This window comes from Cherax quadricarinatus, chromosome 18 (assembly GCF_038502225.1).
Source record: "Cherax quadricarinatus isolate ZL_2023a chromosome 18, ASM3850222v1, whole genome shotgun sequence".
Classification (NCBI taxonomy): domain Eukaryota; kingdom Metazoa; phylum Arthropoda; class Malacostraca; order Decapoda; family Parastacidae; genus Cherax; species Cherax quadricarinatus.
The window spans coordinates 3586589-3610384 of NC_091309.1; the positions used below are offsets into that span (position 1 = coordinate 3586589).

The window sequence follows — 23796 nt, forward strand, 5'->3', positions numbered from 1 at the left end:
CAAATTTCAAAAGATGCCAATTTCCAAATAGGGTCCAGAATAAACAAGAAAGACATTCCTGGCACTAAAATAACATTTCCTCTGTTCATTAGTCACATCCCCACGCCCCTCTTGCATTCTTTTGCTTTCCACTCTGAATTTTTATTATCACAAAAAATAGAAGATTTACTGTTATGTAGACTACTGCATTAGTGTAGAAATGGTATAAATAATATCGGCGCACTTGTGAAAGAATATTAGACTCACCAGTTGACGTGTATTGGACGCTTAGCATGATTTGTTTACTTTTGAACTTTGGTAAAAATCAAACATTTCTGCTACATTGAGCTCAATTTCAAGGTACTTTTCATTGCAAAACCAGTCAAAATCATCTCAATTTCTGTAATATGTCTTCCATTCCATAAAATGAGATCAGGAAAACTAGAATACAACAATAAATACCATACGAAAATACAGTGCAAAGTAGCTGTTATAATCCAAAAATACGTACGGTCATTTTTTTTTTCACATTACGCACTGTGCTGCAGGATTTTTTTTATACTGCGCACACTGACCACATAGACCCGTTCTTTCATATGTAGGCCTACCAGCTATCTCTCACTAGATTTGAGGGTGCTAGAATTTAGGCGTACTAATACGTCAAAAACCCTGGTGCGTAAGCCGTACTAGTACGGCCGAAACCCTGAAAGGGTTAAAGGGTTAATCTTGAAAATTCATACTCTTTTACAGTAATGACTTATAGAAATTCAATGCCAATTTGTAAAAGCATTCATTAAATCAAGAACAAAACTATGCTGTAGGTTGCTCAAAATGTTTTGTTCTATCTAGGCTGGAATATTGCTGCACTCTAACAGCACCTTTCAAGGCAGGTGAAATTGCCGACCTAGAAAATGTACAGAGAACTTTCACGGCGCGCATAACGGAGATAAAACACCTCAATTACTGGGAGCGCTTGAGGTTTCTAAACCTGTATTCCCTGGAACGCAGGAGGGAGAGATACATGATTATATACACCTGGAAAATCCTAGAGGGACTAGTACCAAACTTGCACACGAAAATCACTCACTACGAAAGCAAAAGACTTGGCAGACGATGCACCATCCCCCCAATGAAAAGCAGGGGTGTCACTAGCACGTTAAGAGACCATACAATAAGTGTCAGGGGCCCGAGACTGTTCAACTGCCTCCCAGCACACATAAGGGGGATTACCAACAGACCCCTGGCAGTCTTCAAGCTGGCACTGGACAAGCACCTAAAGACAGTTCCTGATCAGCCGGGCTGTGGCTCGTACGTTGGTTTGCGTGCAGCCAGCAGCAACAGCCTGGTTGATCAGGCGCTGATCCACCAGGAGGCCTGGTCACAGACCGGGCCGCGGGGGCGTTGACCCCCGAAACTCTCTCCAGGTAAACTCCAGGTAACACTGGCCGATTCCCACCAAGGCAGGGTGGCCCGAAAAAGAAAAACTTTCATCATCATTCACTCCATCACTGTCTTGCCAGAAGGGTGCTTTACACTACAGTTTTTAAACTGCAACATTAACACCCCTCCTTCAGAGTGCAGGCACTGCACTTCCCATCTCCAGGACTCAAGTCTGGCCTGCCGGTTTCCCTGAACCCCTTCATAAATGTTACTTTGCTCACACTCCAACAGCATGTCAAGTATTAAAAACCATTTGTCTCCATTCACTCCTATCAAACACGCTCACGCATGCCTGCTGGAAGTCCAAGCCCCTCGCACACAAAACCTCCTTTACCCCCTCCCTCCAACCTTTCCTAGGCCGACCCCTACCCCGCCTTCCTTCCACTACAGACTGATACACTCTTGAAGTCATTCTGTTTCGCTCCATTCTCTCTACATGTCCGAACCACCTCAACAACCCTTCCTCAGCCCTCTGGACAACAGTTTTGGTAATCCCGCACCTCCTCCTAACTTCCAAACTACGAATTCTCTGCATTATATTCACACCACACATTGCCCTCAGACATGACATCTCCACTGCCTCCAGCCTTCTCCTCGCTGCAACATTCATCACCCATGCTTCACACCCATATAAGAGCGTTGGTAAAACTATACTCTCATACATTCCCCTCTTTGCCTCCAAGGACAAAGTTCTTTGTCTCCACAGACTCCTAAGTGCACCACTCACCCTTTTCCCCTCATCAATTCTATGATTCACCTCATCTTTCATAGACCCATCCGCTGACACGTCCACTCCCAAATATCTGAATACATTCACCTCCTCCATACTCTCTCCCTCCAATCTGATATCCAATCTTTCATCACCTAATATTTTTGTTATCCTCATAACCTTACTCTTTCCTGTATTCGCTTTTAATTTTCTTCTTTTGCACACCCTACCAAATTCATCCACCAATCTCTGCAACTTCTCTTCAGGATCTCCCAAGAGCACAGTGTCATCAGCAAAGAGCAACTGTGACAACTCCCACTTTATGTGTGATTCTTTATCTTTTAACTCCACACCTCTTGCCAAGACCCTCGCATTTACTTCTCTTACAACCCCATCTATAAATATATTAAACAACCACGGTGACATCACACATCCTTGTCTAAGGCCTACTTTTCCTGGGAAATAATTTCCCTCTTTCCTACATACTCTAACTTGAGCCTCACTATCCTCATAAAAACTCTTCACTGCTTTCAGTAACCTACCTCCTACACCATACACCTGCAACATCTGCCACATTGCCCCCCTATCCACCCTGTCATACGCCTTTTCCAAATCCATAAATGCCACAAAGACCTCTTTAGCCTTATCTAAATACTGTTCACTTATATGTTTCACTGTAAACACCTGGTCCACACACCCCCTACCTTTCCTAAAGCCTCCTTGTTCATCTGCTATCCTATTCTCCGTCTTACTCTTAATTCTTTCAATAATAACTCTACCATACACTTTACCAGGTATACTCAACAGACTTATCCCCCTATAATTTTTGCACTCTCTTTTATCCCCTTTGCCTTTATACAAAGGAACTATGCATGCTCTCTGCCAATCCCTAGGTACCTTACCCTCTTCCATACATTTATTAAATAATTGCACCAACCACTCCAAAACTATATCCCCACCTGCTTTTAACATTTCTATCTTTATCCCATCAATCCCGGCTGCCTTACCCCCTTTCATTTTACCTACTGCCTCACGAACTTCCCCCACACTCACAACTGGCTCTTCCTCACTCCTACAAGATGTTATTCCTCCTTGCCCTATACACGAAATCACAGCTTCCCTATCTTCATCAACATTTAACAATTTCTCAAAATATTCCCTCCATCTTCCCAATACCTCTAACTCTCCATTTAATAACTCTCCTCTCATATTTTTAACTGACAAATCCATTTGTTCTCTAGGCTTTCTTAACTTGTTAATCTCACTCCAAAACTTTTTCTTATTTTCAACAAAATTTGTTGATAACATCTCACCCACTCTCTCATTTGCTCTCTTTTTACATTGCTTCACCACTCTCTTAACCTCTCTCTTTTTCTCCATATACTCTTCCCTCCTTGCATCACTTCTACTTTGTAAAAACTTCTCATAAGCTAACTTTTTCTCCCTTACTACTCTCTTTACATCATTCCACCAATCGCTCCTCTTCCCTCCCGCACCCACTTTCCTGTAACCACAAACTTCTGCTGAACACTCTAACACTACATTTTTAAACCTACCCCATACCTCTTCGACCCCATTTCCTATGCTCTCATTAGCCCATCTATCCTCCAATAGCTGTTTATATCTTACCCTAACTGCCTCCTCTTTTAGTTTATAAACCTTCACCTCTCTCTTTGCTGATGCTTCTATTCTCCTTGTATCCCATCTACCTTTTACTCTCAGTGTAGCTACAACTAGAAAGTGATCTGATATATCTGTGGCCCCTCTATAAACATGTACATCCTGAAGTCTACTCAACAGTCTTTTATCTACCAATACATAATCCAACAAACTATCATTTTGCCCTACATCATATCTTGTATACTTATTTATCCTCTTTTTCTTAAAATATGTATTACCTATAACTAAACCCCTTTCTATACAAAGTTCAATCAAAGGGCTCCCATTATCATTTACACCTGGCACCCCAAACTTACCTACCACACCCTCTCTAAACATTTCTCCTACTTTAGCATTCAGATCCTCTACCACAATGACTCTCACTTGGTTCAAAGGCTCCTATACATTCACTTAACATGTCCCAAAATCTCTCTCTCTCCTCTACATTCCTCTCTTCTCCAGGTGCATACACGCTTATTATGATACACTTCTCGCATCCAACCTTTACTTTAATCCACATAATTCTTGAATTTACACATTCATATTCTCTTTTCTCCTTCCATAACTGATCCTTCAACATTACTGCTACCCCTTCCTTTGCTCTAACTCTCTCAGATACTCCAGATTTAATCCCATTTATTTCCCCCCACCGAAACTCCCCTACCCCCTTCAGCTTTGTTTCGCTTAGGGCCAGGACAGCCAACTTCTTTTCATTCATAACATCAGCAATCATCTGTTTCTTGTCATCCGCACTACATCCACGCACATTCAAGCCACATTCTTCTCTTTTTTAGTAAATGTCTACAGGAGAAGGGGTTACTAGCCCACTGCTCCCGGCATTTTAGTCGCCTCATACGACATGCATGGCTTACGGAGGAAAGATTCTTTTCCACTTCCCCATGGAAAATAGAAGAAATAAGGAAGAACAAGAGCTATTTAGAAAAAGGAGAAAAACCTAGATGTATGTATATATATATGCATGTGCGTGTCTGTGAAGTGTGACCAAAGCGTAAGTAGGAGTAGCAAGATATCCCTGTTATCTAGCGTGTTTATGCATAACCATAGCCTTTTTAAATTTGTACACTAATTACACACTGCCATATCGAGGAACATTTACAGAGTATTATTATTTTTATTACTTATTATTATTACTTATATACAGTGGAACCTTGGTACTTGAACAGCTCCTTACTCGAACAATTTGGTATTCGAACTCTTTGTTCGGTAAAAAAAAATGGCTCAGTAGTCGACCGTTTGCTTGGCACTCAACCAAACAAACATGACCTGCCAGAACTTCACTGTAAACTATTTTGTGTTTCTTCGCTTTTGGTGTTTTTTTTTATTTTTATTTTATTTTATTATCACACTGGCCGATTCCCACCAAGGCAGGGTGGCCCGAAAAAGAAAAACTTTCACCATCATTCACTCCATCACTGTCTTGCCAAAAGGGTGCTTTACACTACAGTTTTTAAACTGCAACATTAACACCCCTCCTTCAGAGTGCAGGCACTGTACTTCCCATCTGCAGGACTCAAGTCCGGCCTGCCGGTTTCCCTGAATCCCTTCATAAATGTTACTTTGCTCACACTCCAACATGTATTTGTATAAATAAGTCACCATGAGGCCTGAGATTAGTGATAGCACCCAACAAGGTTCCACTGTATTTGTAAATTTTCAACTTACATTATTTGTATGGCACAGCATACATGCTAAAACTTGCAATCAATGCTACAAATTACAGCTTTAAGACATCTGTTAATTAATTATTCATATTTTAATTCATTTTGCAATATAGTATTCTCTCTTACTAAACTAGCAGCCATGTTAGCATTTAATGGTTTACTACTGGCTGCAATCTTTCAGTGATTCAGCGGTATAAAGTAAAGAATCAATTTTCACAGCAAACTGGTGGGTTAGATTTATTCAGTAGAAAGTAGACTAGAATAAATTTATAACTAATACTGTCCACTCATGAAGACTGAAGACAGGATTCACCAGACTACCAGTCCACTATCAACCTCTACTCAGTGCCAATAATACATTTACTTGTGAAAATATTAATAAAAACTAAAAAGAATTTAATATCTGCATATCCACGGTACACTGGTAACTCCAGCTTGGCATATAGAAAGCTGTGTAAATACTGTACATGTATAAAATAATGGACTGACATATGTATCACTCAAGGGAGAAAAAAGTATTACTGCAAAAAAAGTAATTTGACAAAGGGAAAATATTAAGACAAAAATAACATCTCAAATGTAACATGCAGCATTAAGTTACATAAAAATATAACATCACAAAGTATAATTTTTCTAAACCTATATTTCATATAAAAAAGATAAAATGCATTTCTAAAAGTTTTCCTTACCTTGACCTCAAGACAGCGGTCAATAATGCCAAACTCTTGAAAACGCTTATAAATGCAGCTTATTCTCTCTGGCCTCTCTGGGTATGTCTCATCTTCATAGTTGAAATGCTCCATCATTAAGTCATCATATACAAGGCAAACGGTATTCTTTGGGCTTAGGATATTATTGCCTATAAAGCAAATGAACATTTGTGCGCGATTAAAAATGTGTGTGTTAGGCACATGCCAGTGTGTGCACATATTATACAATCAAACTCATTTTAGCAACTAAAACAAAATTGCTGAAACTGAAGACCAAATTCACTGTATACACAAATAAAAAATCACAAAACTGCCATTCATAAGCTTTTGGATCGACTTTTTAAATGAATATTTTCTTTATGGCATATATGAAAAGTTAAAAATTACTCTTCTTCAACATTTAAGAAAAATATGAACGGCTGAAAGTAAATATGAACTTGACTTTTTTACTGCATGGTCAATGAATGTGATTTCAGTGGGACAATAATGAATAAAAAAAAAAGTTATGGTACACCTGTTATAATAATGAACTACAGAATAAAAGTCACATTACCATAATGGGAATAATTCACAACTAACCAACAATTAGAATAAGAAATGCTATTTAACATTTCAGTCCATCCTAGATGGATTGAAAAGTCACCTGAAGTGTCTTCTCCAAATTGTTTTGTGTACTAGTGAGTTTTATGCAACACCTAGCTGAGGGATAAATAAGCAAAGATAGTAATAAAACAATATGTACATTACCAAGTATTTGAATCTGACTAGAGTAGTCATGTTGACATGGCCTGATGATGGGAGAATTCACATTTTGTTTGCATGCTATGGATGATGTTTGAGCATGATGTCTTAAACTGCTCCAGTTTGTTTTCTGTGTAGTCAATGCATCAATTATTACTTGTTTTACTTCTGGAGAACTTTCATTGGTTACGAATGGCATGTGTTCAAAGGGTTTATCCTGGAGTGCACGTAATATAGCTGCCACTGCTTCTGCCATAGCCACTTTGCATCTCCCAACCTCTACAACTACTGCAAGGCGGCCATGTGCTAAAAGCATGAGCAAACTCGTCAAATGTGAATAAATTACTGGATGAATGTTTTCCGAGTGTAGTGATAAGTTGTAACCAGCCAAGACTATAACGAGTTCAGGAGAAAATTCGTATGCTACTGGCAACAGCAGCTGATAAAAGATTGAATAGTAATCACTCTGAAATACACTGCAATCTAATTTAACATTGAAATTGTAGCCTTGTCCTCTATGTTCTCTCATTTTATCAAAAGTATTCTCTTCTGGCTTTTGACAACTGCATATGTGTATAGAAAACACCAAGATACGTGGATCATCATCAAAGATGCCCTGTGTAGTATTGCCATGCTGACCATCCCAATCGATTATTAGCACCCGTCTAAGGCTCAAATTATCCAGTGCATAGCGAGTCCCAAAAGCAATGTTATTCAAGCAGATGTTGGAAGATGCACTAGTTTCTGACATCAAGTGACCTGATGACTGTATAATAGCCAAACCATTCTGTGCTCTTCCCAAGACTATTTCCTGAATCAGTTCTACAGTGCTTCCAGCAGCAGTTAAAATATCATCATAAACTGCTCCTCTGGGAATATTTTTTAATGTTTCCTCATTGTGAACAGCCAATATCTCTGCCTCAGTGGCAGGTCTTGGTTTGAGTTTGGTGCATGTCTCCAACAAATTCAGTTCACTGCATCGCTTAATGATGTTTTTAATGTTCCCAGCACCTTCTATATATTCCAAGCTACTAGTATCACAATAATCCTGATTGGATATAACTGCAGTTGGACCTTTTATTTTATCAATGCTGGATGCAGCAGCACGCAAAGCTCCTTCACTCCAGGAAGATTTGCGAGTGCGTGTAGGAGTCCGTGACAGATTTCCCCTTTCATGGCTGGGTATTCTTCCTTGCTGTTTACCTGATCTTTTCCTTGTTTTTTTGGATTGTCCACCTTGGCCTGCTCTTGTTTGTAGTGGTATTTCAGAAGTGTTAGAATCTACACTGGGTTCCTCTATGTCATTTGTGCTGCTTTCCTCTTTTTCAATTGAAGGATTCTTCCTATCAATTATTCGTGCTCTCACAGAACGTGGGCTGGAATCCACTTCCAATTTTTCTGAACATGATTTAGTCTCAATGTCAATCAAGTCTACCGGAGTGGCAGCATCACTCTCACGCTGTAATTTCTCATTTAACTTTTCTGGTGAGGCAGGAGCAGAAACATATGCAGGGGAGTTAGTGGACGGAGTTGAAATAGGGGAGGAAGCACAAGATGATACCTCTGAACCTGACACACCAGATTCAACTGCTTGTGGTCCACCTCCAAATCCTTGACAAAGAACATCCTCTATCGGAAGATCAACCTGACAAAAAAAGAAGAATGCAAGTCATTTTTCAGTCGAGTAAAAACAATAGTATAAGCTTCAATTCGGTTATTCTACAGGAGCTCAAGATCACAAGGCAAAAAAATTTAACATGATTGCAAAAGTTCCTGTAACTTTGAAGTCAATGTTTTTTTTTTTTTTTAACAAGTCGGTGAGCGGCTCTTCTAAAATCAGTAGAAGCCAGTAGAATACCAAAAGATGGGCAGGAGAATACTCTCTACTGCCAGTAGATCTATACTGTAAGGTGTTCTGGTAATTACTGCTTAGCTGCGTACCTTGAGGTGTTCAGGTACTTAATGCTGCTAAGGCCGGCTCAGCAGTCCCCACATTGGATTTGATGACGTACCCAGTGGTACTGCCGGCCAGCAGGTTAACCATTTAATCGCTAGTTTGGTAGGGGGCCGCAACAATCCTGAACCCCTCCTTTAGAGTGCAGGCATTGTACTTCCCATTTCCAGGACTCAAGTCCAGCTATATAAAAATAACCGGTTTCCCTGAACCTGAATCTCTTCACTAAATATTACCCTGCTCACACTCCAACAGATCGTCAGGTCACAAATACCATTCGTCTCCATTCACTCCTATCGAATATGCTCACGCACGCCTGCTGGAAGTCCAAGCCCCTTGCCCACAAAATCTCCCTTACCCCTTCCTTCCAACCTTTTCGAGGACAACCCCTACCCGCCTTCCTTCCCCCACAGATTTAAATGCTCTCCATGTCATTCTACTTTAATCCATTCTCTCTAAATGACCAAACCACCTCAACAATCCCTCTTCAGCTCTCAGATTAATACTGTTATTAACTCCACACCTTCTCCTAATTTCCACACTCCGAATTTTCTGCATAATATTTACACCACACATTGCCCTTAGACAGGACATCTCCACTGCCTCCAATCGCCTCCTTGCTGCTGCATTCACAACCCAAGCTTCACACCCATATAAGAGTGTTAGTACTACTATACTTTCATACATTCCCTTCTTTGCCTCCATAGATAACGTTTTTTTGTCTCCACATATACATCACCACACCACTCACCTTTTTTCCCTCATCAATTCTATGATTAACCTCATCCTTCATACATCCATCCGCCGACACGTCAACTCCCAAGTATCTGAAAACATTCACTTCTTCCATACTCCTCCTCCCCAATTTGATATCCAATTTTTCTTTATCTAAATCATTTGATACCCTCATCACCTTACTCTTTTCTATGTTCACTTTCAAGTTTCCACCTTTACACACTCTACAAACTATATTAAACCTATATTAAACCTATGGAAATGCATATTCAACAATTTAATTTTTTAACACACCAGCCATCTCCCACCGAGGCAAAGTGACCCACATCACTCAAAATCTCCTTTACCTCCTTCCTTCCACCCCAGGTTTATATACTTTCTCAGTAATCCTAATCTGTTCCATCCTCTCTAAATGCCAAAATCACCTCAACAATCCCTCTCAATAACCCCATATTGTCTTCTAATCTCCACAATCATAATTATCTTCATAACATTCACACCACACACAGCTTTTAAACATGACATCTCCAATTAATCCAGCCTCTTCCTCATGGAGGCATTTAAAGCTTGTGTTTCACACTTACATAACAGTGTTAATAGTACTATGCTTTGGTATAATTCTCTTTTCGCCTCAATGGATAATTTTTTTTTCCACAAATGCCTCAATGCACCACTGACCCTGTTTACCTGGTCTATTGCAATAATTTATGTAAATAATTTCAATTTGAAATCATCCACTTTCTCATGGTAATATAAAAGGACATATTTGAATGAAACAGCCTTGATAAAAAAGAGATTTCTTTTCCTTTCTCTTCTTCTGAAATATATCTTTCATGGGAATGATGCAAACAAAGCTGTGCCACAAAATAGAAGATACAGATTAATGCTACTGTATAGTTGACTAAGATCTGATACATGTACATACATGACTCAAAACATGACTATAATGTAAACAACCAGGGAAACCATCAGTGGTCAGACCCATGGCAAATCAGTCATAAACTTGACCTGCAAGATTTAGAACAGGCTTGCCATGGGTTTGAACTCCCTCTTTTTCCTGAGTAATGAACATTCATATTATACAGGTACAAATGAAAGATCAACAGGTACATATGATCAAGGAAAGAATCAGCCTTCAAAAGGATCACTAATTTACTCACAAAAGAGAGAGAGAGAGAAATAGTTGAGAGAATTCAAAATTAAAAGGGGGGAAAATGGAAAACTGCAAAACCATAAGAATTAGGAACCATACAAGAACTATAAAATATGTGTGAGAAAGGCAGATGGCAAAGAGGCAGAGCTATGAGCAACCAGCAAAGAAGCAGGGCCAGCAGGAGCTATGACTTGACCCCTGCAACCACATACAGGTGACAACCTCATTCCACTTTCTAATTACTTTACAAGCATTACCAGAGCATGAACATTATGATAATTCATGTACCCCATTTTAAATAATTGTTAGCAGAAAATTTTCATTTCTTTCTTTTCTTTCAACGCATCAGCCATATCCCACTGAGGTGGGGTGGCCCAAAAGAAAAAACGAAAGTTTCACCTTTTAAATTTAGTAGGGAGGTAGAAGGGGTTACTAGCCCCTTGCTCTCGGCATTTTAGTCGCCTCTTATGACACGCATGGCTTACGGAGGAAGAATTCTGTTCCACTTCCCCATGGACAAAAAATTTCATTTATAGTTGGCAATAATAAATAGGAAATCACTCACCTGGAAACAGAGAATAGACCAATATTGTGAATGAGTCTTGATAACATCATTGATGGTCTGCACAGCACCTTTACTTGGGACAAGCGATGCCTCCAATAATGGCATCGGGTCACCTAGGAGAGCCTTAGCACACATGGTCATGCAGTAACTGATGGTGTTGAGGTTGTAACCACCTTCAAGTGCCAACACAATCTTGCCCCCAGCAAGACTTGATAGCAGGTGTGTCATGTGCCCGTAACACTCGGGGGTCACACGGCAGCCTGAGGGTAAATTTTTGTACTGTGCTGTAAAATTAGGTCTCCCATTTAAGTAAGTTTTCTATTAACATATATCAAGAAAAAAATTGTCAAAGTGGGAAGTCTGAATGTGCGTGGATGTTGTGCAGATAAGAAAGAGATGATTGTGGATGTTATGAATGAGAAGAAGCTGGATGTCCTCGCTTTAAGTGAAACAAAGCTGAAGGGGGTGGGAGAGTTTCAGTGGAGAGGAATAAATGGGATTAGGTCAGGGGTTTCAAATAGAGTTAGAGCTAAAGAAGGAGTAGCAATAATGTTGAAGGATAAGCTATGGCAGGAAAAGAGGGACTATAAATGTATTAATTCAAGGATTATGTGGAGTAAAATAAAGATTGGATGTGAAAAGTGGGTTATAATAAGCGTGTATGCACCTGGAGAAGAGAGAAGTGTAGAGGAGAGAGAGAGATTTTGGGAAATGTTGAGTGAATGCGTGGGGAGTTTTGAATCAAGTGTGAGAGTAATGGTGGTTGGGGATTTTAATGCTAAAGTGGGTAAAAATGTTATGGAGGGAGTAGTAGGTAAATTTGGGGTGCCAGGGGTAAATGTAAATGGGGAGCCTTTAATTGAGCTATGTGTAGAAAGAAATTTGGTAATAAGTAATACATATTTTATGAAAAAGAGGATAAATAAATATACAAGGTATGATGTAGCACGTAATGAAAGTAGTTTATTAGATTATGTATTGGTGGATAAAAGGTTGATGGGTAGGCTCCAGGATGTACATGTTTATAGAGGGGCAACTGATATATCGGATCATTATTTAGTTGTAGCTAGAGTTAGAGTAAGAGGTAGATGGGAAAAGAGGAAGGTGGCAACAACAAGTAAGAGGGAGGTGAAAGTGTATAAACTAAGGGAGGAGGAAGTTCGGGTGAGATATAAGCGACTATTGGCAGAAAGGTGGGCTAGTGCAAAGATGAGTAGTGGGGGGTTGAAGAGGGTTGGAATAGTTTTAAAAATGCAGTATTAGAATGTGGGGCAGAAGTTTGTGGTTATAGGAGGGTGGGGGTAGGGGGAAAGAGGAGTGATTGGTGGAATGATGAAGTAAAGGGTGTGATAAAAGAGAAAAAGTTAGCTTATGAGAGGTTTTTACAAAGCAGAAGTGTTATAAGAAGAGCAGAGTATATGGAGAGTAAAAGAAAGGTAGAGAGAGTGGTGAGAGAGTGCAAAAGGAGAGCAGATGATAGAGTGGGAGAGGCACTGTCAAGAAATTTTAATGAAAATAAGAAAAAAATTTTGGAGTGAGTTAAACAAGTTAAGAAAGCCTAGGGAAAGTATGGATTTGTCAGTTAAAAACAGAGTAGGGGAGTTAGTAGATGGGAGATGGAGGTATTAGGTAGATGGCGAGAATATTTTGAGGAACTTTTAAATGTTAAGGAAGAAACAGTGGCAGTAATTTCATGCACTGGTCAGGGAGGTATACCATCTTTTAGGAGTGAAGAAGAGCAGAATGTAAGTGTGGGGGAGGTACGTGAGGCATTACGTAAAATGAAAGGGGGTAAAGCAGCTGGAACTGATGGGATCATGACAGAAATGTTAAAAGCAGGGGGGATATAGTGTTGGAGTGGTTGGTACTTTTGTTTAATAAATGTATGAAAGAGGGGAAGGTACCTAGGGATTGGTGGAGAGCATGTATAGTCCCTTTATATAAAGAGAAAGGGGACAAAAGAGTGTAAAAATTATAGAGGAATAAGTTTACTGAGTATACCAGGAAAAGTGTATGGTAGGGTTATAATTGAAAGAACTAGAGGTAAGACAGAATGTAGGATTGCGGATGAGCAAGGAGGTTCCAGAGTGGGTAGGGGATGTGTAGATCAAGTGTTTACATTGAAGCATATATGTAAACAGTATTTAGAAAAAGGTAGGGAAGTTTTTATTGCATTTATGGACTTAGAAAAGGCATATGATAGAGTGGATAGAGGAGCAATGTGGCAGATGTTGCAAGTATATGGAATAGGTGGTAAGTTATTAAATGCTGTAAAGAGTTTTTATGAGGATAGTGAGGCTCAGGTTAGGGTGTGTAGAAGAGAGGGAGAATACTTCCCGGGAAAAGTAGGTCTTAGACAGGGATGTGTAATGTTACCATGGTTGTTTAATATATTTATAGATGGGGTTGTAAAGGAAGTAAATGCTAGGGTGTTCGGGAGAGGGGTGGGATTAAATTTTGGGGAATCGAATTCAAAACGGGAATTGACACAGTTACTTTTTGCTGATGATACTGTGCTTATGGGAGATTCCAAAGAAAAATTGCAAAGGTTAGTGGATGAGTTTGGGAATGTGTGTAAAGGTAGAAAGTTGAAAGTGAACATAGAAAAGAGTAAGGTGATGAGGGTATCAAATGATTTAGATAAAGAAAAATTGGATATCAAATTGGGGAGGAGGAGTATGGAAGAAGTGAATGTTTTCAGATACTTGGGAGTTGACGTGTCGGCGGATGGATTTATGAAGGATGAGGTTAATCATAGAATTGATGAGGGAAAAAAGGTGAGTGGTGCGTTGAGGTATATGTGGAGTCAAAAAACGTTATCTATGGAGGCAAAGAAGGGAATGTATGAAAGTATAGTAGTACCAACACTCTTATATGGGTGTGAAGCTTGGGTGGTAAATGCAGCAGCGAGGAGACGGTTGGAGGCAGTGGAGATGTCCTGTTTAAGGGCAATGTGTGGTGTAAATATTATGCAGAAAATTCGGAGTGTGGAAATTAGGAGAAGGTGTGGAGTTAATAAAAGCATTAGTCAGAGGGCAGAAGAGGGGTTGTTGAGGTGGTTTGGTCATTTAGAGAGAATGGATCAAAGTAGAATGACATGGAAAGCATATAAATCTATAGGGGAAGGAAGGCGGGGTAGGGGTCGTCCTCGAAAGGGTTGGAGAGAGGGGGTAAAGGAGGTTTTGTGGGCAAGGGGCTTGGACTTCCAGCAAGCGTGCATGAGCGTGTTAGATAGGAGTGAATGGAGACGAATGGTACTTGGGACCTGACGATCTGTTGGTGTGTGAGCAGGGTAATATTTAGTGAAGGGATTCAGGGAAACCGGTTATTTTCATATAGTCGGACTTGAGTCCTGGAAATGGGAAGTACAATGCCTGCACTTCAAAGGAGGGGTTTGGGATATTGGCAGTTTGGAGGGATATGTTGTGTATCTTTATATGTGTATGCTTCTAAACTGTTGTATTCTGAGCACCTCTGCAAAAACAGTGATAATGTGCGAGTGTTGTGAAAGTGTTGAATGATGATGAAAGTATTTTCTTTTTGGGGATTTTCTTTCTTTTTTGGGTCACCCTGCCTCGGTGGGAGACGGCCGACTTGTTGGGAAAAAAAAAAAAAAAAATTCTAACACCTGTATGACATATAAAGTACAGTATAAATAAAATTACAGTATTAATACTTGAACTACGTAGCATAATACAGTAAATAAAATACAAATGTTATATATGAATAATTATCTTAATATTTAATCTATGTTATGACAAGCTTAGACATAGTAATTATGAAAATATAAAATTTAGTGATTTAACCATGTTACTACAGTATACAAAATACTGCTTGTTAGTAAAGGATATATTTTCAGAGAGAGCTATGCCTATCCAATTACCTCTGATGGCTCAATTTCTATACTGAAACTGACTGTGAAGATAACACATTTCAGTATTACAAAAGAGGGTGACATCCATTATACTGCAGTTTCTTACAAGGCCCCAAGAAGTGTGTTTGACTTTGGAAACACCATAGATAACATAATTATTATTATAATTACAAAGGAGTCCTGCAGTGCCTTGGGAGTACCACAGATAACCTTAAAAATTTTTGTGGGACTGGACAGTTTGGCATATAGGGTATCAGGAAAAAGAATTAATGATCAAGCCTATCAACACATGGAGTTCAGGTTTCTCTCGTTTTATGCAGATTTGCTATGTGCGATTTTGCCTTTATATGGTGACTATTTCTACCAGGAATTCGCTATACAGTACATGATAAAAATTTCACTCTTATAAGATTGGAGAGGGTGATTGCACCATTCCATATTTAACCAATACTGCATTAAATATCACTTTAAAGTACTGTAAAGTTGCATTTTGAGTGCAATGCTGAGTGAGCAATCGATGCTGGTATGTCTTGTCATGTACCTTACCCACTAAACATGTCCAGGACACATGAGCCCATCCTTTCACACCCTTACTAACACTGAGGGAGGCAGTGACACAGCCACCAGTTCAAGACAGGCCACTCTCCGAGGTCCCAGTCAACACTCCCATCCTGTCTTCCTACTTGGCTGGGGTTGGGGCCTCCCTCCATGACTCACAGGTTAACTACCCACCACCATGCCTCACCAACAACTCTCCACTCATCTCCCAGAAAACTAACAGCTCACGTTCTAACACAACATAAATAACAAAACGGTTACTGACCAATCATTTTCCCCCCCCAAAAAAATGTGTGGCCTTCATACATACATGGAAACATTTAATAAAAACTAATTGAGAAAAAATATGTGGAACTGGCAAAGTCTAAGAATGAATCTCCATTACGTTATAGTGGGTTCGCTATATGCAATTTCATTTATGCACCATCATCCAGGAATACATCTTTCACAAAAAAGCGAGGGACACCTGTATTATATTCATGAGGAAGTGCTAAGTCCATATGGTGTAAGACAAAGTGCCTGGGAAATGAAGGTAATCAGACTTGATCCATGGAAGAGGAGGGCAGTTCCAATTCCTTGAATCAAGAGCCATTCACTGCCATCAAAGCCTCTCTCCGCAACCCCTAACTGACAAACCATACCCCGGCCGGGATTGAACCCGCGGTCAGAGAGTCTCAAAACTCCAGACTGTATGGGTATGGTATGTTTGCAATCGTGTCATTACGATTTCGTGAGTCACCCTAACTGACAAGCCAGAAATAAGGAAAATATCAACCTACCTCCCAACGGATCTCCACGAGCAGCATCAAACCCAGCAGAGACCAGGACCAGCTGGGGATCGAACTGGTAGGCAATGGGTAACACTACCTGCAGCATGGCAGATATATATTCTGCATCCCCTAAACCACTCTAAAATATAATATTAAACAGTATATTAATGATAGTTTAAAAGAGATCTTTATTTATTATAGTGATTGATTTAAACATTAAAAATATGCTCATATATCATTCAAAATTTACAACATTTGTAATAAAGTACGGAATTATGATTTCCTTTTAAATAACTGTACAGTGCTTCGATACATTACTTACAATAAAACATTACAGTAGAGTAACATAAGATTTGCAGTACACATGCAGAACTCTTGCAAGTATGTACAGTACAATTAAATTTGACTACCCAAGATGGTGATTGTTCAATGTTGCGACTATCCAAGATAGTGATTATCTAAGACAGATTATGTGAGACAATGATAATTATCTGACAATGATTATCCTTGAATATATTAAGAAATGCATAAAGTTTAAAATAAAACAAGTAGTAGACTACAGATTACAGGTTCAATTTCAAGGTTTACTCTAGATTTACTCAGGTAGGTGGCTACATACAACACTTGTTAAATCCACTAAGATTGGTGTGTTCTCTGGCCTGTCTCTTAGAGCCAAAAGAAAATGCAGTCCAAATTTTGCTATTTTTTTTTTTTAACACATCAGCTGTTTCTCACCAAGGCAGAGTGATCCGGAGAAAAACAAACACTTTCATCATCATTCACTCTATCACAATCTTGCTAGACTACACTATAGTTATAAAACTGCAACTTATCAATACCCCTCCAGAGTGCAGGCACTGTACTTCCCACCTCTAGAATTCAAGTTCAGTCTGCCGGTTTCCCTGAATCCCTTCAGAAATGTTACCTTGGAAAGGCACTAAATACATAGCAGTCTTACAGAGGCACACAGTCAAGGTGAGAGAGATGGCACTGAGGAAGAGTGAAATTTGTCAAAGGCTCTACTGCAGTCTAAATCATGAATATGCAAGTTTGTCTCTCATGAACAGAATTATTCTGCATAATATAAATTGAGATTATTAAAAAAGAAAAAAGAAAAAAAGGCAACGTACATATTCTGTTGAATATACATTGCTTACATTTGCTGTCTCAGTGCATGCACTGCTTGAACAATTGAGAATAATTAAGTACTGAGAAACCTCTGGAACCAACTGAACATGTGTACTTGGATAATCAAGAGTTGACTGTACTTGATGGCTAAATGTAATGCTGAAAAACTATTAATAAAAATCAATAACCAAGAATTTAGTTCTCTTTAACTAAACACTGCTGTCTAAAAAAAATTACACTGCAAAGAATAACAACTTTACAATACATATGCTATACTAGTATAATTAAAGAACAAATGCCTACTTTCTGAAACTTTGACCAATAGGGTTAAGTTAAGAAGCTCATATCACTAGTCTCCTGAAGAGTAAGCTAATAAGCTTTCTTCTTTAGTTTCTAAAATTAGTACACTAACACTACTTACCGCCAGTCTCTCCTGTCTAGGTACCTTTTTCAACAAAGATACTAATATTAGTTAATAGGCATAATTTAGAAAAACTTTACATGCTATATAATTACTATAATTACCTATTAATACAAAATATAATAAATAATTAGAGGATTATACTATGTGAATAAAATACGTACATTATAATTTCTTTATACAGTGGACCCCCGCTTAACGATCACCTCCCAATGCAACCAATTATGTAAGTGTATTTATGTAAGTGCGTTTGTACATGTATGTTTGGGGGTCTGAAATGGACTAATCTACTTCACAATATTCCTTATGGGAGAAAATTCGGTCAGTACTGGCACCTGAACATACTACTGGAATGAAAAAATATCGTTAACCGGGGGTCCACTGTACTTTAGCACCTCAGCAGTTTCTCAAAGGAAAGGCAACCCAAAGAAAAAACATTGTGCATTAACACTTGCTCACTAATAGTTTTACAAAACTTGACACAAATGTGATCCAATGTTGGTGCATGTATCAAACTGTAATGCTGTTTCTTCCTCCCTCCCTTCCAGACTTTCACACTACAGGAATCGTACCTCTCACCTAAAATGCAAGCCTGGCTGGTTAGGTTTTCCAAATCCCTTTACAGATCACCATGACCATTCAAATTCAAATGTTTATTTCTTTGCAAGTTTACAATGAGACTGTTTACAGTGTGTAATTACAATAATGATTTTCAGTGCAGAGAGAGCCACTATCATGCCTTGGCATTATGGGCAATCTAAATTTAATGGTTTACAGACTACTTAATACTAGACTAACAGATCGTAGTTTATTCAAGTTGTACATCTGTTTTTATGTACAGCAAATAGTAAACTGACTCCAATTACAATATGGGAATATTACAATGGGACAAGCTGAAAGAAGTATACAGGTTGCATATATCAATAGTGAAATGATTTAACTTACAATATGGGAATATTACAGTGTGCCATGTTGAAAGAAGTTTATAGTATGAGACTGTTACAATTGAGTATAAGTTAGTACAATTTTTTTGCAGGCATTGAGCATCTATTTTTGAAGTTTTGAGATTTAGGTGAGTGACACTGTGATCCTTAGCACAGTATGTGGTAATGGAGGTGAAACTGCAAGCAGCTTGGAAGCTGTTTAGTTTCACGTATGTGTATTCCAAAGATCACTTATCTCCACCTCTGCTTACTTCAATGCAACACACACTTGTATATTGGATGCTCAAGCTCCAGTCTCTGAACAACTTTCACATCCTCCTTCCAACACTACCTTGGATGTCCCCCACATCCCTTTCCATCCACCCCCGAATGATACATTAACTTATTTTTCTTTTTCTTTTTACATGACAAAACTACTTCCAAAATCACTTTTGTCTTCTGAAAGACAATAGTCAACTCACAGAAGGGGTGGGATTTAAACCTAAGGCAAGCCAGTACTAAAAGTAGAAGGCTGGTGCACTCACTATCACTATACCATACTATTTATGACATTTTTATTGTCATCAAAAATCAATGCTGCACACCCTAAAAAAAGTAACAGCCTTTTTCAGTATTTATACTGTATATCATTCTAGTTTCATAGTTTCATTATACAGTAGGGCCCCACTTATACAGCAGGCTAGGTTCCAGGCTACAGCCGGAAAGCAGAACGCCATTTTTTTTTCAACTTATAAATGCATATAAATGCCAGGTAACAAGTTTACACTAACATATATTACATTAGCAATAGAACTAGGCATTAAAAACAATAAAAAGTAAAATACACACACAGTATACCCCTTACTTACCTTAAAATATTTATAGTCTTAATGTAGGGTGAGAGGTGAGTTGAATTTGTAGGAAGTCAGTTCTGGGAGGTGTGTTTGCTGCCCAGGTCAGCCCACCCCACACTCATGTAATATACTACATTTAATGAAAGCTATCCAGAGTGTTAAAATACATATACAGTACAGTCATTAATTACCTTAAAATATTTGCAGTCTTAATGTAGGGTGAGAGGTGAGTTTTTTTTTGTAGGAAGTCAAGTTTGGAAAGTATAGGTAGCCAGTCAGGGAAGCCCGCACCACCCCACCCACATATAATGTAAACAAACCAGACAAACGTGTCTGGTTTTCGTCACTTTACATTGTGTACAAGTTGTCTCCATGTTGATACAGTAAAATAAATAAAAATAAACACTCCCATTCTCACGTAACACCATTTTTAGAAGAAATGACGCCTTGAGTGAAGGCATACTTAAGTACAAGTACACATACGTATAATTATCAGTTATAACAATAGTACAGTGGACCCCCGGTTAACGAACTTTTTTCATTCCAGTAGTATGTTCAGGTGCCAGTACTGACTGAATTTTCTCCCATAAGGAATATTGTGAAGTAGATTAGTCCATTTCAGACCCCCAAACATACACGTACAAACGCACTTACATAAATACACTTACATAATTGGTCGCATTTGGAGGTGATCGTTAAGCGGGGGTCCACTGTATAGGTATGTAGTCCACCTGGGCTACATCCTTACACCTACCTACATAGCTACACAATATTTAACCCTTTGGGGGTCGACAGGTCCTCTCAGAGACTTGTTCTCAGGGTCGGCCAAATTTAAAAAAAAAAAAAAAAAAAAAAAAAATCTTATGAAAAGATAGAGAATCTTTTCCCGATCATAATGACACCAAAAGTATGAAATTTGATGGAAAACTTACGGAATTATGCTCTCACGAAGTTAGCGGTCTCGACGATGTTTATGCATCGGTGATTTTGCCAACTTTGAGCCCTATTTTCGGCCAATTCTAGTGTACTAGTCGACAAAAGTCATAACTATTTTGCTAGAACTCCACTTTTTCTATCGAATGAGTACAAGAAACCACCCATTTACCGATTTCAACTATCCAATACAGTGGTCAGAATTTAGCAATTTTGTCAGTTTCACACAAATTTCAAAAGATGCCAATTTCCGAATAGGGTCCAGAATAAACAAGAAAGACATTCCTGGCACTAAAATAACAAGTTCTCTGTTCGTTAGTCACATCCCCAGGCCCCTCTTATATTTCTTTGGCTTTCCACTTTGAATTTTTATTCTTACAAAAAATAGATTTACTGTTATGCAGACCACTGCATTAGTGTAGAAATGGTATCAATAATATCAGTGCACTTGTGAAAGAATATTAGACTCACCAGTTGATGTGTATTGGATGCTTGGCATGATTTGTTTACTTTTGAACTTTGGCAAAAATCGAACATTTCTGCTAATTTGAGCTCAATTTCAAGGTACTTTTCATTGTAAAATCAGTCAAAATCATCTCAATTTCTGTAATATGTCTTCCATTCTATAAAATGAGACCAAGAAAACTAGAATACAACAATAAATACCATATGAAAATACAGTGCAAAGTCGCTGTTTTAATCCAAAAACACGGTCAAAGTTTTTTTTGTCTCATTACGCAATGTGTGCTGCAGGATTTTTTTTATACTGCGCACACTGACCACACAGACCCATTCTTTCATATGTAGGCCTACCATCTTTCTCTCACTAGATTTGAGGGTGCTAGAATTTAGGTGTACTCGTACATCAAAAACCCTGGGTCGTAAGACGTACTAGTACGCCCGAAACCCCCAAAGGGTTAATATGGCCCAGAGCCATATTATTACCATCGACATACCATGTTCACTGAGTTTAATCATTTATAACAACTACCTTTAGATGCCATCATAAACAAAGGGAGAAGAAATGAATAATTCATGCCGAGAATTGTAAACAAAAGCGTTGTGTGTTAAGGGGAGTGATGTAATGTTTTCCCTCTGTCTGGATACCACACCTCCATAGTATATAAACAAAATGTTTATATGCTATGTAATGTGTTTCTTACATAATTTTGAAGAAAATATCATAGATGGATTAATGAAAATGTCTATACTGATGTAAAATAATACATTTAATGTGCCAAAGAGTGATTATTATTAGTATTACGTAATGTTTTCCCTCCACCTGGCAACCACACCTCCACAGCATATAAACAGCATGTTTACATGCATATAAACAGCATGTTTACATGCATATAACAGCATGTTTACATGCATATAAACAGCATGTTTACATGCATATAAACAGCATGTTTACATGCATATAAACAGCATGTTTACATGCATATAAACAGCATGTTTACATGCATATAAACAGCATGTTTATATGCTATGTAACATGTTTCTTATATAATTTTTAAGAAAATATCACAGCTGGATTAATGAAAATGTCTATATTGACATAAAATTAGACATTTAATGTGCCCAAGAGTGATTATAACATAATAGAGATGTGCTCATGCATAATGTAAACAAACCAGGTGGCATGCACCGTATTTGAAAGACAGCTTGCCGTATAGAAAGTTTTGGTCAGAATTTGAGATCGCCGTATTAGCGTAAGGCAAAACGCCGAAAAGCGGGGCCCTACTGTACTCTAATACTATATTTTCCTTTTAATATCCACATTTCCTTACATTTCCCAACACACCAGAAACCTTCTTTTCCTGACAGTCTATGATTTGCTTTATTCTTCACAGGTTCATCTATTGACATACTCCCTCTCAAGTATCTAAATATGTTGCCTTCATCTCTTTATATCTAATCTTTGTATCAACTTATTTTCATCATATTACTCTTTCCTGCATTCACTTTCAACTTTCTTATTTTACATGCCCTTCTGATTTTCTTCCATAACTTCTGCAGCTTTTCTTCTATATCTCCCAAAAGAACTGTGTCATCTGTAAACAGTAATTATGGCAGCTCCCACTCTGATGTTATTTATCGACACCACCTCACCCTACCACAACAAATCAATTCTCTTGCAACCACAATTATTAGAATGCACATCAATGCAGTACTCTGTTTCTGGTTCAGTAATATATATGAAGTACATCACTGATTATTCAGCACTGCTGGGGAAGGGGGTGCCAGAATTAATAAAAAAGTTATGGATAATCATGTTATTTTTTTATACAGTAGGACCCCCATATCCATGGGTTTGGTTTCTGCAGTTTCAGTTATCTGCTATTTACCATGGCCCAAAAATAATAACCCTTAATTTTGCTTATTAATGACACCAAAGTGCAAAAATTGTAATGGTGGCAGTTCTTCAAAGCCTAAGAGAAGTCATTAAGTACTTCCTATCCATGAAGAAGTGTTAATTCTCAACTTATTGCATGTAATCTATCAATTAAACTATATCATAGATATGTATGTAAATGAAAAATGACATATACATGTATAGAGTTCACTACTATTAGTGGTTTCAGGTATCACGGTAGGTCGTGGAACATATTCCTCACAGATACAGAGGTGGTACTGTACTTCTTATTTCGCACCTTTCTTTTTAGCATTATCTGTTTAGGAGTTGTATATGTTTTAAATGTGTCTGCTATACGGTGGACCCTCGGTTATCGGCCGTAATCCATTCCAGAAGGTCGGCCTAAATCTGAAAAGGCCGAAAGCCGAAATAATATTTCCCATAAGAGGGAGGTGAAAGTGCATAAACTAAGGGAGGAGGAAGTTCGGGTGAGATATAAGCGACTATTGGCAGAAAGGTGGGCTAGTGCAAAGATGAGTAGTGGGGGGGTTGAAGAGGGTTGGAATAGTTTTAAAAATGCAGTACAGTATTAGAATGTGGGGCAGAAGTTTGTGGTTATAGGAGGGTGGGGGTAGGAGGAAAGAGGAGTGAT

At 38.5% G+C, this 23796-nt stretch overlaps 1 protein-coding gene across 1 annotated transcript in view; it reads right to left on the minus strand.

Moving 5' to 3' along the window:
* The window catches only part of HDAC6 (histone deacetylase 6), a 151873-nt gene that overhangs the window by 39011 nt on the left and 89066 nt on the right, over positions 1-23796 (minus strand). The window contains exons 19-22 of the mRNA XM_070086084.1: positions 16539-16668; positions 11328-11587; positions 6927-8565; positions 6159-6328 (exon numbers count right to left, since the gene is read on the minus strand). Of these exons, the coding sequence (XP_069942185.1) occupies positions 6159-6328; positions 6927-8565; positions 11328-11587; positions 16539-16668 (2199 nt within the window). The remainder of the gene's footprint in view (positions 1-6158; positions 6329-6926; positions 8566-11327; positions 11588-16538; positions 16669-23796) is intronic.